We start from the raw sequence: 16,639 nt of genomic DNA on the forward strand, positions 1-16,639 counted from the left end.
GTCCCCGCTAAACCATGAACGTATCACTCCTAGACGGCAGGTGTTGGATTACCAATACTATCATGGCAGCAGGAATGGTTCCAGTCGCGGACGACTTCCCTGAGAAAAATCAAGGAAACCATACGACGCAGGCTTGACAACAACAAGTACAAGGATCAGTGGATCATTTCAAGACTCCGGACTGGTCATGCGAGGATTTCCTGCAATTTCGGTGGGACAGCTTTCCGCAAGGTTTGTCCAATTTGCAGCATCCCAGCCTCGGTGGAACACGTACTGTGTGTCTGCCCATAGTTCCAGGATACGCAAGCAACACGGACTCCGGGAAAACGTCAGGAATCTACTTGGTAACGACCCCTCGACGTTGCGCTATTGGCTTTCCTGAAGGATGCTCAACTGTGTAACCATATCTAGGCCTCTCGTCGTTGGCTGCGCTGACCGTCTTCTCTTCACCTTTCTACTTTTTTGCCGTCGGGGTATCTCTGCCGGATGGAGGCGAACCAGCCTAAGGCTGAAAGCCTCCTAAATAAAGCTAAATAATAATAATAATCTCTGCCGGACGGGAGAACTGTCTCCGACAGTGGATCTCCACCTTGTTCGGACACCCATTCCTCACTACAGTTCCGTTTTAATTCTCATTTTACATTAAGTTTGTAAAATGTCTGTCTAGTTCGGCGGGAAATTAGAGCCAGTTGTACGCAACGTTAAAGTAAAAATGAAACCTCTCTTTCGAGGCAGGTCCTAAGCTTGACCTTCTGCTATCGAACGTGATGAACTAGCCTACGGCTAAACATCACGATAATGAAGAAAAAATCTAGAAGAGGCGCTTCTGCAGCCTCTAGGAGAGGCGCTTCTGCAGCCTCTAGAAGAGGCGCTTCTGCAGTCTCTAAAAGAGGTTTTTCTGCAGCCTCTAGAAGAGGCGCTTCTGCAGCCTTCAGAAAAGGTGCTTCTCCTGTCCCTAATAGAGACTTTTCTGCAGCCTCTAGAAGAGGCGCTTCTGCAACCTCTAGAAGAGCCGCTTCTGCAGCCTCTAGAAGAGGCGCTTCTGCAACCTCTAGAAGAGCCGCTTCTGCAGCCTCTAGAAGAGCCTGCCTAAATAAAAGGCTCTTCTGCAGCCTCTAAAAGAGGCTTTTCTGCAGCCTCTAAAAGAGGCTTTTCTGGAGCCTCTAAAAGAGGGTTTTCTGGAGCCTCTAAAAGAGGTTCTTCTTGAGCCTCTAGAAGAGGCGCTTCTGCAGCTTCTGTATGGGATGTTTTCACAGTCTCTCAACGAGACGCTTTCGTAGTCTATACTTTCACAGTGAAACAATACGCATCCGCTGTCTTGGAATGAGACGCTTTCGCAGATGAGTAGTTCCACGCTAAATGACGAATCGAAAAAAACTCGACCTTCTCCGATTTGCACGAAACTTTGCAAAATTGTTTGTTAGGGGAGATGATTCACATTTTTGCTAAATTGTGGCCATTTTGTATCATGTAAAATTTTCAAAAGGAGGTATTTGATTTTTTTATATATTGTAGCAGGGAAACGGTACTTCCGATCGACATAACGCCTGAGTCAAAGTTGTAGAAAATATCTAAAAAAATGTTTTTAGTAATTTCAAATAAAAATTTTAAAGAAATGTTAAAATCCTAATTATTTTAGAATGCTCTTGTAAGATTTTTTTTTAATTTTATTCTTCAAAAAAAACTCATGATGAATGCAAAATTTTGAGAAGCTTCAAATTATGGACACTTGAAAAATGAAAAAAAAACTGTTAAACTAGATTCAAACTTGTGAACGTTTTCGAGAAATTTTAAATCATTTTCTGTGAAAAAAAAAACACCAGGCTACCATGCGTCGTGAACATTTTACAGTCGCTATTAATCAATGCTTCGAAATTTTTTGAAAAAGCCATTCATAAATATTTTTTTTTTCAAAAAAATTCAAAACATTGATTTTTTTTTTTTGAAAAAAATAAAAAACATCGATTTTTGGACCACCCTATGGAAATAGTCACCCTAACGCCAAAATAAAAAAAATACGGTTCTAATATTTCGCTTTAAGGAACAAAACTACCAATTTTTACGAAATTCTGAGAGCCCATATACCATTTTGCTATGGAATGGCTGAATAACTAATTCTACTATTACTCTTCAACTTCATTTCTTTTTTCTGTCTTGTTATTACTTTAAATGGAGGTTTACTTTAGACAAAGCCTGTAAACCGTATTTGTAATTATCTGAGTAATATCCAAACAGCCCTAAAACACGACTTTTATTATCCTATGAATACCAAAATTTCACACACCCGGCACACCAATCCGATTTATCCTTGCGACTTCAAACCAAAACATTCAAGGTGTCAGAAATGTCGGGTTGCCGGGATGGGTATTTAACAAACAATCGCAGCTTGCTCTATGACCGGCACAATCGGCACACTGACAAAAAAAAGATGACCCAAGATTGGTGTGCAGAGTGACCGACCCCTTGGGTCCAATAATGTAGTTGAAATTTTTTTCTTTAATTCTGTTTTTGACATGTGTTTCCTGATTTATTATTTTAGATTCGGGATTTCTTTTTTTTCTTTATGTTTCGATTTGCGGGACACTGACAAAATCGGGACATTTTTTTTCGCTTAATTTTTTCAACATAATATCTTTAAATGCTGTTTGATAATGCAAGATTTATGTTTTAGGAATTATTCAATATAAACGAGCCCATTTAGGGGGGCGGGGCGAGCTGGAATTTCAAACTTTTCGTAAATGTCATATAAGGAAAGTCATTCTTACATTGATGATGTGGAGGGGGGGGGGGGGGTTGCTGGGTTTCTAATTGGACTTAGGTAAGAATTGAATGGCCACTCAATGCATATGTGGTTAAGCATTTTCTGTAAGAACAACAATAATAATGCATAGTGCATAAAGTAGACTTGCATGGGCCCCATATTAAAATTGTTTGAATGAAATTTGTAGAGATTTTCACACACACTTCTGCTTTGGTACATTAGAAACACAGCTTTGAGCTTCGTGCATAGTGTGAGGTCATTCGCTGAGCTGTGCGTGTGAAAGTCCACAAATTTATGTTTCTGTTGAAGCAACTAGGAGAGAACGTGGTGAAAACCAGGCGCACCCAGAAAGGCGAGATGCTCTTTGAGCTGAAGAAGGATCCTGCTATCAAGAGCTCAGCCTTCAAGGAGCTCGTCGAAAAGTCTCTTGGCGAAGGGGCGAGCGTAAGAGCTCTATCCCAGGAGACAGCGGTCGAGTGCAGGGACCTGGACGAGATCACCACAGAAGAGGAGCTAAGAAGTGCGTTGAGGGTGCACTGCGATCTGGGAGATGTCCCGATGTCAATCCGCATGAGGAAGGCGTACGGCGGCATGCAAACGGTGGTTATACGGCTTTCGACAGTTGCAGCGAATAAACTGTTGGAGACGGGCAAGGTCAAGGTTGGCTGGTCATTGTGCTCGCTGAAAGCCACTCCTCGGGTTACCAAGCAATTGGAGCGATGCTTCAAGTGCATGGGATTCGGTCACCAGGCGAGGAACTGCAATGGCCCTGAAAGATCTGATCTGTGCAGGAAATGCGGAGAGAAAGGCCATATTGCAAGAGGCTGCACGAAGCAACCGAGGTGAATGCTCTGCAAAAAAGAGGACGGTAACGATCATACGACGGGAGGCTTCAAATGCCTAGCATACAAAAAGGTGATGGCAGGCCAACAGTAATGGAGGTAACCCAAATAAACCTCAATCATTGCGATATTGCTCAGCAACTGTTGTGGCAGTCGACAACAGAAAAAAAGTGCGACGTTGCAATCATTGCGGAACCGTATCGAGTCCCTGCCAATAACGGTAACTGGGTGGTGGATAGAGCTGGGATGACTGCTATACAAGTTATGGGCAGATACCCCATTCAAGAAGTGGTTGCGAGCTCAAACGAAGGTTTCGTGATCGCCAAAATCAACGGAATCTTCATGTGTAGTTGTTACGCACCCCCCCAGATGGACGATGGAGAAGTTCCATGAGATGCTGGATGGACTTACCGAAGAGATGATCGGACGACGACCGGTAGTCATCGGAGGAGACTTCAATGCTTGGGCAGTGGAGTGGGGAAGCAGATGTTCCAATGCAAGAGGGCACAGTCTGCTGAAAGCTCTGGCAAAACTGGAAGTTATGCTGGCCAATAAAGGCACCAACAGCACTTTTCGCAGAGATGGCCGGGAATCCATTATCGACGTTACTTTCTGCAGTCCGTCGCTGATGGCAAACATGGATTGGAGAGTGTGCGAAGGATATACCCATAGCGACCATCAGGCGATACGATATGGCATCTGCCAACGGAATACTGTGGCAGTACGGAGGACGAGAACTTGTGACCGAAAGTGGAAGACGAAGGCTTTCGACAAGGACAGGACAGGAGTCCCGCAGATGTAAATGCGGACGAGCTGACAGAAACGTTAGTGAGAGCATGTGACACGACCATGCCGAGGAAACTGGACCCAAATAACAGACGGCGTCCAGTCTACTGGTGGAACGAGGCACTTAGCACTCTCCACGCTAGTTGTCTCAGAGCCAGAAGACGTGTTCAGAGAGCAAGAAAGGAAGCAGACAGAGAGGAACGAAGAGAAGTGTTTCGAGCGGCCAGGGCCGCACTTAAACGAGAGATTAAGCAGAGCAAGTCGAACTGTTTTAGGGAGCTGTGTCGAGACGCTAATGCCAACTCCTGGGGCGACGCATACCGAGTCGTGATGGCGAAGATCAGAGGTCCAACGATGCCCGCTGAAATGTGCTGAAAGTCATCGTGGAAGGACTTTTCCCAAAGCACGACCCAACAACCTGGCCACCTACATCGTACGGAGAAGGAGAGGGAGATAACGTCGAAGTCACCAACGAGGAACTCGTAGCAGTGGTGAAAGGATTGAAGGTGAAGAAAGCTCCCGGTCCGGATGGAATCCCCAACGTAGCGGTGAAAGCGGCGAACCAGTCATCCCTGGACATGTTCAGGATGGTGCTGCAGAAATGCCTGAACGAGGGTCACTTCCCTGACAGGTGGAAGATACAGAAGCTAGTGTTGCTGCCGAAACCAGGAAAACCGCCGGGAGATCCAGCATCGTACAGGCCTATATGCCTGCTGGTTACACTCGGAAAACTCTTGGAGAGGATCATCCTAAACAGGCTGACGAAATACACGGAGAGTGAGCACGGATTGTCGGAGAAGCAGTTTGGGTTCCGGAAAGGGAGAGCGACGGTGGATGCAATTCAAACAGTGGTCGAGAGAGCTGCGAAGGCGTCCAAACAGAAGCGGAGAGGAGATCGATATTGCGCCATGATAACGATCGACGTCAAGAATGCGTTCAACAGCGCCAGCTGGGAGGCCATCGCCGAAGCACTGCATAAATAGAATGAGGCTATCTGACTACCTGTGCAGGATCCTGAGGAGTTATTTCCAGAACGGCGTTCTGGTCTACGGGACAGACATGGGACTGAGATCGATTAGGATCACAGCGGGAGTTCCACAAGGCCCCATCCTTGGTCCAACGCTCTGGAAAGGGATGTACAACGGCGTGCTAACGCTGAAACTGCCCAAAGGAGTTGAGATCGTTGGCTTTGCGGACGACGTCGTCTTGACGGTAACAGGCGAGACGCTGGAAGAGGTGGAAGTGTTGTCAACCGAGGCAATCGACATGATTGGTAAGCGAAGCTGCAGATAGCCCACCACAAAACGGAAGTGTTATTGGTCAGTAACTGTAAAGCGGTACGGCGTGCAGAAATCACCGTCGGGGAGCACACCATAGCCTCGAAGCGTGTGTAAAATTACCTGCAAGTGATGATCGATGACCGGCTAAACTTCAACAGCCACGTCGAATATGCCTGTGAGAAGGCTTCGAAGGCCATCAACGCGATAGCTAGAATCATGCCGAACAACGCTGGTCCCAGCAGTAGCAAGAGGCGTCTTCTGGCCAACGTGTCATCATCGATACTGAGATATGGAGGTACAGCCTGGGTTCCAGCGCTGGAAACGAAGCAGAACCAAAGGAAACTGAGCAGTACGTTCCGGCTCATGGCCATGCAAGTCGTGAGTGCGTACAGAACCATCTCGTCGGAAGCAGTATGCGTTATCGCCGGTATGATCCCAATTGGCATCACCCTGGTGGAGGACAGCGAGTGCTACAGGTGGAGAGAAGCCGGAAGAGTACGGAAAGTTGTGAGAGTGGAGTCATTGGCTAAGTGGCAACAGGAGTGGAACACGACGGAGAACGATAGATGGACACAAATACTAATACCGATTCTTTCGACCTGGGTGAACAGAAAACACGGAGAAGTCAATTTTCACCTAACGCAGTTCCTGTCTGGCCAAGGCTGCTTCAGGAAATACCTGCAGCAGTTCGGACACGCAGCGTCACCCCTCTGTCCGGAGTGTGGCAACGTCGATGAAACGCCGGAGCATGTGGTCTTCGACTGTCCAAGGTTCGAGGCAGTGCGAACGGAGATGCCCGTCCTTAACATGGAGAATGTCGTCGTTGAAATGTGTCGAGAGGAGGACACTTGGAATGCCGTCAGCAGGGCAGTCACGCAGGTTATGTCGGAGCTGCAGCCTAAAAGAAGAGCATCGATCTAGCAACGCCAACTAGCGCTGAGTGTACGACAAGTGCATGAGCACAGCCACCCTCCGAAGTAGTTGATTCACATTGTTCCCGGGGGATCCAGGCAGAGGAGAGAGTAAGGAATGGGTTTTAGTGGAGCTGTACTAGGCAACTAGTGGATACCACACCGTGCCAACTTCACTACAGGCCAGGCTTCTTGAAGCTGTCCTATACCTTACTATGAAAAAAAAAGAAAAAAAAACACTCATACATAATTTTTCAACTAGCCCCTCAACCCCCCTCCCCCTGCTTTGATCTTGCCACCACTGCACATTTAATTCTCGAAAAATGTCATTATTGAGCTAGACAATTAATAAAATACGAATACGACTGTACAAAACAGTCCACCTCAACCAAAACTAATTGAATCCTATAGGCTGACAAAATCGGGTCAAAAAGCTGATAAAATTGGGGGTGGACAAAATCGGGGGCTGACAAAATCGGGTCACCACTATATTTCATCTTTAACTATAATCAAGAAGAAATACTTTGTTCCTTCTTACTACAGTCTTCTTTTAAATTTTTATTCCACTTATGATTTGTGATTTCTTTCTTGCCTGCTGATTCATGATTTCTTATATTTGATTCTTTTTCAATATTTTTTAGTTTTTGTGTTTCTCCATTCTTTTTTTTTTGTTTTTGCTTTTCTTATGTTTATCATGTTTATATATTTCTTCACTTTCCAATATTTTCGATCTTAATGATCACGTCTTTGGAAGGTTTTTCCCATATTCTTTTTTTTTGGGTCCTTGTTTTGTCATGTAGTGATAGTGCATCTATTTTTATTTACTACTTTTCGAACTTTTCTACTTCTGATTTGTATATTGTATAGTGTTTCCCATATTTTCATCTATTCCTTTTTCTTCTTTTCGTCTGCTGTTGAATTTATTTTCTTTTTTAGTTCTTTTTCCAATTATTATCGTGTTTATTTACTTTTTTTTAAATAATGTTTACTCTTATTGGGCCCTTTGTTTTTCTGGTTTATTTTTTCTAATCTATTACTATTTTTTTCATTAATAATGTTCTTATCTTTCTGTTTCCCTCATTATATTTCGTTCTTTATTATTTATGATTTCACAATTATGAAAATTGGTTTATTCCATTTGATTTCTGATTTCCGATTTCCGATCTCCGATTTATCAATCTACGTTACTGGGTGCTACTTACTGTTCTCCATCAGCAGAAAGCTGAACGTGACCACGGCAATGTACAGCACACACACCAACTCCAACCAGATGGCGAAAGCCCGGGTTGTCGCCAGAAATAGGTACCACGCCGAAGTGTTCAGATCCTGATGCTTATCGAACTCGTAGGCAAGGATTTTCTCCGCCCCGAAGGCCCGAATCGTCGTCAGGCCCTGGAAGGACGCATTGGCGTGCGAGAAAATTGGACTGCGTGCTGCAAAATACACATGGACAGACAAACGTGATTCTCAGGGTGATTAAAGATAATTGCATTCTATGTGTGTGTGTGTGTGTGTATGTGTAAAGGGTAAACTTACTCAGCGCTTCCACGCGCTTGATACTGCGTGCCGTGTTGGTGTAGATATGGCGAAGACCGTAGAACAGAACTCCCATGACGGCCGTTGGCAACAGAAGCCAGTAGTTGACGATGGCCACCAGACTGATGATGGCAGTAAACTCCACGAAGAACTGAAGCAAAAAGCGAAAGGGAAAGGAATCAAATTTCTTCGGTTCTAATTAACACGAGTGGCACCGTTGCCCCTACCAGTATGCAATCCATCATGGCGGACGGCAGAAAGATGTCGATACAACCGATATCGCGCGAAAATCGGTTCAGAATCCTTCCGGAGGGATTCGTGTTGAAGAAGTACATGGTGGCCCGAGTGATGCCGCGGAACAGTTGGTCATGCAGCCGAATGGACGCCCTCAGGCAGAGGTAGAAGAAGGAGAAGGATCGATTCAGCGACAGGCACAGCATCACGGTCATCGCCCCCGAGTAGATTAACAGATACTGCTCTCGGGTGAGCTCGGCAAAAATGGTCCCGGCCAGTTTGTTCGGTCCGATACCGCCATCGGTGGTGGTGTTGGTCTCCATGACCGTGGCATTCCGACTGAGGAACTCCTCCTGGTTGACCCTGTGGAGGTGGGAATTGAAATTGGAATTTTGATTAGTCAGGCACTATTTTCCCACCGTTCTAATCAGGCTTGCTCCACAAGGAGATTGGTTAGGATTATGCTAATTCGACACGTTTTCAAAATGATGGATACCACCAGTGTGGAAGTGTTTCGTTATGATGTATATTCTGCATGTTCCCTTCACTGGATGGTGCTTCTTATTCAAATGCAAAAGAGACGACACGTGTATAGGACTCGTTCTAATGGAGTACAGCGGTTTGAATAATACATGAGTAAAATACTAGTGATGATGCAAGTTTTTTTTTCAAATCTAGCTTAAAAGTTCTTCCTAAATCCGGAAACCATAAAGCTCACACTCCACTTACCACTGCGAGATGAAGTAATCGATACCGCTCATGGTGACCTGCGCCAACAGGAACAGCACCGCAACCGTCCCCAACAGAAGCCCACTCTCCACAGCTTTGAAGTAGTTCCGGTAGACGGAAAATCCGATCTTGCCGGTAATTTGAGATTCTTTATTGGCACCAGCGGTGGCAGCGTCTCCACCATCGCCATTGGCAGTCATCAGTGGTGGTCCAGCAGCACCATTTCCATTGACCTGTCCGGTGGCAGTTGGACGTTTTTGCTTCCAGAAGCGACGCCCACCATCACCTTCGCCATCGTCGAACCCATCGAAGACCATGCTGCAGGACGAGAATGGGGACGGCTGATACAGGGACTGGTGCGAGTGAGCCATCCGATGAGCCGGTGGCATAACGATGGGACTCGTCGTGGAGTTTTTGCGGTAACGGGCTGCCATAACCGCGGCGGGGGTGACGTTCGTGATTAGCGGCTATAATGTTGAAGGCAAGAAGTGAAAGCGGGAATCGTTAGTGAACTTCTGGTTCGGTGTTTGTTTTGAGCTGATTCCATTTGGGAGGAGGAATCTATTACGTGGGCAGTCGATTAGATGGGTACAAATAGAATAATTTATTCGAGCCGGACAGTCGGAAGGTCGCAACCTTTTTAGTGTGGGAAAATTTTCGTATGCCCATTTTTCAATCATTGAAGGGAAGCAGCAGGCAATACGTTTTGATTTTTTTTTTAGTATTGGTAGAAGAAGTCAAAAATCAAAGAAAATTTGTTTTTTCCTTCGATTGATTAGAAAATGTACCTGAAAACATATTGTTTCTATCTTATCATGAAAGAAGATGGACTCACGTTAATTTTCTTTAGAAAAAAAAGATGACAATACATCAAGACCCACTATGCGACAGGAACAATTGTGGCATCTGTCGAACAAATTGCATAGCAAAGATTTCAACCTCAGAAGAAAGGTTTGTGTATTTGCTAATTTCAGGGCTGGTAGTGAGTCACTTTTTAGTGACTTGGTCACTTTTTTTTAAGCCAGTCACTAAAAAGTCTCCTTTTTTAAGGCCAAGTCACTAAAGTAACTTTTTCTTGTGATCAGTCATTATTTTAAACTTTTTTAACGTGAATTTATTTCAAGAGTAACCATTTTTCTTGGCGTGTTTAGGTTAGGCCTACATTTTGTCCTAATTTTTGAAAATTTTGAAGTTGACGACCTTGTATAGAGTTATTTGACGTTTAATCGTCTTTCTCTATCTACTGGGTGTCCACTCATTTGGCTAAATAAAGTTCCCTGACTTTTCCAGGTTTTTCCATAACTTTGGTGGATAATTTCTAGGCTTATCTATCTATATATATAAAATGAATTTCTGTCTGTCTGTCTGTCTGTCTGTCTGACCCTTATAGACTCGGAAACTACTGAACCGATTGGCGTGAAAATTTGTATACAGGGGTTTTTGGGGCCATGGAAGGTTCTTATGATGGTTCGAGACCCCTCCTCCTTCTGTAAGGGGGGGCTCCCATACAAATGAAACAGAAATTTCTGTATAACTCGAGAACTAATCAAGCAAATGGAACCAAATTAGGCATGTGGGGGCGAGTGTGGGGGTATAAGGAGATAATCATAGGGGGTAGCCCCTTAGATAATAGGGGGGGGGGGCTACGTACAATATAGCATGCTTTTTTTTAAATCGGCGCATAAACTCAAGCTAATATTGAATCCCGAGCAAGACCGGGCACACTCAGCTAGTAATTCATAAAAATATGTTTTTTTTCAAAACAACAACAACAAAAATTAACGCAAACGTTTTTAAGACATGACAATCAGTTTTAGAGAAACAACTTTACTTCATTTTAGTAAGTCTAATATCACAACATTTTTAATGTCTTGAATTTTCGTGCTAGCAAAATTGGGGAAACTTTTAAGAAGTTCTATTTATCTCAGAAAAGCTAGATCTAGTGATCTTTCGAGAATGAAAATCGAGAACCCTTAAGATGTTCCAAGAGATTCAGCACAGAGACCTTCAGAAAATTTATGAAAACTTCAGAAATATTGTTAAACATTATTTTATTTTTAAACATAATTTGAATCTTTATCAAAATTTTTTGACGTAGGACTACGTCTGGGATTTCTATATGGGGGTACACTTTGTGAAAACCATAAATGGAACGTGTAGCAAAAGATCAGTAATTTCAGGACCAATTTCAGTAATTTTATCAATAATCGATCAGAAATATTTCTACGCATCTGTTAGATTTAAGATTTATTATTTTTCAAAATACCACTTTTGAAATTTGCACAAATTTGCAACTGTTGCTATGATAATTAAATTTATCACCAGCGAAAAGCGATTTCCCTAACACAGATTTCAAAGTAAGCTGCGCCGGTGGTGTAGTGGTAAGCGTGATTACCTCTCAACCCAGCAGGCCTGGGTTCAATCCCAGTCGACACCGTCGGGATGTTCTGAGGCATAATATCTCTGATCACGCTTACGAAGTAAAGCCGTTGGTCCCCGGTTCATGAGTTGATGGGTCGATAGGTCCAGGTGTGGGAGCTGCCTCCCTGGCGTCGGTAGCATTAGTGCTCAGCATGGAAAACAAGATCGACGGAAAATAAATCAAGGAAAAAAAAGATTTCAAAGTTGAATTCCAACCGGTCTCACCGAACAGTGTTTATTCAATCACCGCGTGGTGAGTGGTGGTGTTCTCCAGTACACAACGAAAGGCTGTCTGCAAGCAGTGAGCTGCAGCCCACATGAGCATCCATAGAAAGAGGAAGAAGCTGCACCGCTATTGATCGAAATCAGTAGCTCTTCGTGAATCGCTGTGGGCCATCTATGCCAAGCGCGTCATGCTAAAGAGTATAAACAGAGAGATCGCCGCTCAAATTCCCATTCCTACACAAAACACAAGCTCCTGCTGCAGTTAACAAATAATTTGTATTATATAAGACCACGTATTCCTACGTCACCATTGCGTTCCTTGTAGTTTTTTAGTATTTTTTTATATAAAAGCGGAAGAGCGATTGATTTTAAGCTTATGAAACTTTAGTATGCCAGCTAATTGCAGATCATTGAGATGAGATCCGGTCTAGCTATTTGTTTAAATTTAACGTCTCAAAAAAATAATTTTACTTGGCTAGCTTGATGACTGCCACTTTAGCTTGCTGAATAGAAGATCGTCTGTTTAAGGCGTGTTGATTGGAAATCCATATCAAACCCTTCTCAAGAGTAGTTGTTGTCGTCGCCGGGACTGAAATCTAGTAATAGTAATTGTTTTATGATACAAGGATCTCAGTGGCCTAGTGGCGACCGATTTTGCCTATTGAGCAGAAAATTATGGGTTCAATCTAAAAGAGTTTATATCGATTTTCTTTCATAATTTGATATTTTAGTTTTAGAAAAAAAAAACGTGTTGATTGCAAATCCATATCAAATTCTTCCCAAGAGCAGTTGTGGTTTTCGTCGGTAAAGTCACCGCCGGGATCGAAATGATGCAATCGATTTAAAGGTTTGGGAAGTCCACCGGCCGACAAATTAAAGATTTTGGAATATTTTATACTGGGAAATTTGGGTATGAAAATTTCGAGCATCTGAACACCCCCCAAATCGCGATTAGAGCCTTAATTAAGAAGATAAATCGATTTAAAGGTTTGGGAAGTCCACCGGCCGACAAATTAAAGATTTTGGAATATTTTACACTGGGAAATTTGGGTATGAAAATTTCGAGCATCTGAACACCCCCCAAATCGCGATTAGAGCCTTAATTAAGGAGATAAATCGATTTAAAGGTTTGGGAAGTCCACCGACCGATATATAAAGGATTTTGGAATATTTTATACTGGGAAATTTGGATATGAAAATTTCGAGCATCTGAACACCCCCCAAATCGCGATTAGAGCCTTAATTAAGGAGATAAATCGATTTAAAGGTTTGGGAAGTCCACCGACCGATATATAAAGGATTTTGGAATATTTTATACTGGGAAATTTGGGTATGAAAATTTCGAGCATCTGAACACCCCCCAAATCGCGATTAAAGCCTTAATTAAGGAGATAAATCGATTTAAAGGTTTGGGAAGTCCACCGGCCGATATATATAGGATTTTGGAATATTTTATACTGGGAAATTTGTTTATGAAAATTTCGAGCATCTGAACACCCCCCAAATCGCGATTAGAGCCTTAATTAAGGAGATAAATCGATTTAAAGGTTTGGGAAGTCCACCGGCCGACAAATTAAAGATTTTGGAATATTTTATGTTGGGAAATTTGAGTATGAAAATTTCGAGCATCTGAACACCCCCCAAATCGCGATTAGAGCCTTAATTAAGGAGATAAATCGATTTAAAGGTTTGGGAAGTCCACCGGCCGACATATAAAAGATTTTGGAATATTTTATGTTGGGAAATTTGAGTATGAAAATTTCGAGCATCTGAACACCCCCCAAATCGCGATTAGAGCCTTAATTAAGGAGATAAATCGATTTAAAGGTTTGGGAAGTCCACCAGCCGATATATAAAGGATTTTGGAATATTTTATACTGGGAAATTTGGGTATGAAAATTTCGAGCATCTGAACACCCCCCAAATCGCGATTAGAGCCTTAATTAAGGAGATAAATCGATTTAAAGGTTTGGGAAGTCCACCGACCGATATATAAAGGATTTTGGAATATTTTATACTGGGAAATTTGGGTATGAAAATTTCGAGCATCTGAACACCCCCCAAATCGCGATTAGAGCCTTAATTAAGGAGATAAATCGATTTAAAGGTTTGGGAAGTCCACCGACCGATATATAAAGGATTTTGGAATATTTTATACTGGGAAATTTGGGTATGAAAATTTCGAGCATCTGAACACCCCCCAAATCGCGATTAGAGCCTTAATTAAGGAGATAAATCGATTTAAAGGTTTGGGAAGTCCACCGGCCGACAAATAAAAGATTTTGGAATATTATATACTGGGAAATTTGGGTATGAAAATTTCGAGCATCTGAACACCCCCCAAATCGCGATTAGAGCCTTAATTAAGGAGATAAATCGATTTAAAGGTTTGGGAAGTCCACCGGCCGACAAATTAAAGATTTTGGAATATTTTATACTGGGAAATTTGGGTATGAAAATTTCGAGCATCTGAACACCCCCCAAATCGCGATTAGAGCCTTAATTAAGGAGATAAATCGATTTAAAGGTTTGGGAAGTCCACCGGCCAATATATAAAGGATTTTGTAATATTTTATACTGGGAAATATGGGTATGAAAATTTCGAGCATCTGAACACCCCCCAAATCGCGATTAAAGCCTTAATTAAGGAGATAAATCGATTTAAAGTTTTGGGAAGTCCACCGGCCGACAAATAAAAGAATTTTGGAATATTTTATACTGGGAAATTTGGGTATGAAAATTTCGAGCATCTGAACACCCCCCAAATCGCGATTAGAGCCTTAATTAAGGAGATAAATCGATTTAAAGGTTTGGGAAGTCCACCAGCCGATATATAAAGGATTTTGGAATATTTTATACTGGGAAATTTGGGTATGAAAATTTCGAGCATCTGAACACCCCCCAAATCGCGATTAGAGCCTTAATTAAGGAGATAAATCGATTTAAAGGTTTGGGAAGTCCACCGACCGATATATAAAGGATTTTGGAATATTTTATACTGGGAAATTTGGGTATGAAAATTTCGAGCATCTGAACACCCCCCAAATCGCGATTAGAGCCTTAATTAAGGAGATAAATCGATTTAAAGGTTTGGGAAGTCCACCGACCGATATATAAAGGATTTTGGAATATTTTATACTGGGAAATTTGGATATGAAAATTTCGAGCATCTGAACACCCCCCAAATCGCGATTAGAGCCTTAATTAAGGAGATAAATCGATTTAAAGGTTTGGGAAGTCCACCGACCGATATATAAAGGATTTTGGAATATTTTATACTGGGAAATTTGGGTATGAAAATTTCGAGCATCTGAACACCCCCCAAATCGCGATTAGAGCCTTAATTAAGGAGATAAATCGATTTAAAGGTTTGGGAAGTCCACCGACCGATATATAAAGGATTTTGGAATATTTTATACTGGGAAATTTGGGTATGAAAATTTCGAGCATCTGAACACCCCCCAAATCGCGATTAGAGCCTTAATTAAGGAGATAAATCGATTTAAAGGTTTGGGAAGTCCACCGACCGATATATAAAGGATTTTGGAATATTTTATACTGGGAAATTTGGGTATGAAAATTTCGAGCATCTGAACACCCCCCAAATCGCGATTAGAGCCTTAATTAAGGAGATAAATCGATTTAAAGGTTTGGGAAGTCCACCGACCGATATATAAAGGATTTTGGAATATTTTATACTGGGAAATTTGGGTATGAAAATTTCGAGCATCTGAACACCCCCCAAATCGCGATTAGAGCCTTAATTAAGGAGATAAATCGATTTAAAGGTTTGGGAAGTCCACCAGCCGATATATAAAGGATTTTGGAATATTTTATACTGGGAAATTTGGGTATGAAAATTTCGAGCATCTGAACATCCCCCAAATCGCGATTAGAGCCTTAATTAAGGAGATAAATCGATTTAAAGGTTTGGGAAGTCCACCGACCGGTATATTAAGGATTTTGGAATATTTTATACTGGGAAATTTGGGTATGAAAATTTCGAGCATCTGAACATCCCCCAAATCGCGATTAGAGCCTTAATTAAGGAGATAAATCGATTTAAAGGTTTGGGAAGTCCACCGGCCGACAAATTAAAGATTTTGGAATATTTTATACTGGGAAATTTGGGTATGAAAATTTCGAGCATCTGAACACCCCCCAAATCGCGATTAGAGCCTTAATTAAGGAGATAAATCGATTTAAAGGTTTGGGAAGTCCACCGGCCGACAAATAAAAGATTTTGGAATATTTTATACTGGGAAATTTGGCTATGAAAATTTCGAGCATCTGAACACCCCCCAAATCGCGATTAGAGCCTTAATTAAGGAGATAAATCGATTTAAAGGTTTGGGAAGTCCACCAGCCGATATATAAAGGATTTTGGAATATTTTATACTGGGAAATTTGGGTATGAAAATTTCGAGCATCTGAACACCCCCCAACTCGTGATTAGAGCCTTAATTAAGGAGATAAATCGATTTAAAGGTTTGGGAAGTCCACCGACCGATATATAAAGGATTTTGGAATATTTTATACTGGGAAATTTGGGTATGAAAATTTCGAGCATCTGAACACCCCCCAAATCGCGATTAGAGCCTTAATTAAGGAGATAAATCGATTTAAAGGTTTGGGAAGTCCACCGGCCAATATATAAAGGATTTTGGAATATTTTATACTGGGAAATTTGGGTATGAAAATTTCGAGCATCTGAACACCCCCCAAATCGCGATTAGAGCCTTAATTAAGGAGATAAATCGATTTAAAGGTTTGGGAAGTCCACCGACCGATATATAAAGGATTTTGGAATATTTTATACTGGGAAATTTGGGTATGAAAATTTCGAGCATCTGAACACCCCCCAAATCGCGATTAGAGCCTTAATTAAGGAGATAAATCGATTTAAAGGTTTGG

At 42.2% G+C, this 16,639-nt stretch overlaps 2 protein-coding genes across 6 annotated transcripts in view; one reads left to right on the forward strand and one right to left on the reverse strand.

The window, feature by feature from the left end:
• The window catches only part of jus (julius seizure), a 452,703-nt gene that overhangs the window by 295,361 nt on the left and 140,703 nt on the right, over positions 1–16,639 (forward strand). The window lies entirely within an intron of this gene.
• Positions 1–16,639, reverse strand: part of LOC135707916 (ATP-binding cassette sub-family C member 4-like) — a 116,118-nt gene that overhangs the window by 8,719 nt on the left and 90,760 nt on the right. Inside the window, exons 8-11 of the mRNA XM_065229835.1 lie at positions 9,080–9,546; positions 8,344–8,713; positions 8,117–8,267; positions 7,783–8,013 (exon numbers count right to left, since the gene is read on the reverse strand). Coding sequence (XP_065085907.1) covers positions 7,783–8,013; positions 8,117–8,267; positions 8,344–8,713; positions 9,080–9,546 — 1,219 coding nt within the window. The remainder of the gene's footprint in view (positions 1–7,782; positions 8,014–8,116; positions 8,268–8,343; positions 8,714–9,079; positions 9,547–16,639) is intronic.

The sequence above is a fragment of the Ochlerotatus camptorhynchus genome, unplaced genomic scaffold (assembly GCF_037179485.1).
Source record: "Ochlerotatus camptorhynchus isolate MF236.1 unplaced genomic scaffold, CSIRO-AGI_Acam_v1.1 ptg000323l, whole genome shotgun sequence".
Taxonomy (NCBI): domain Eukaryota; kingdom Metazoa; phylum Arthropoda; class Insecta; order Diptera; family Culicidae; genus Ochlerotatus; species Ochlerotatus camptorhynchus.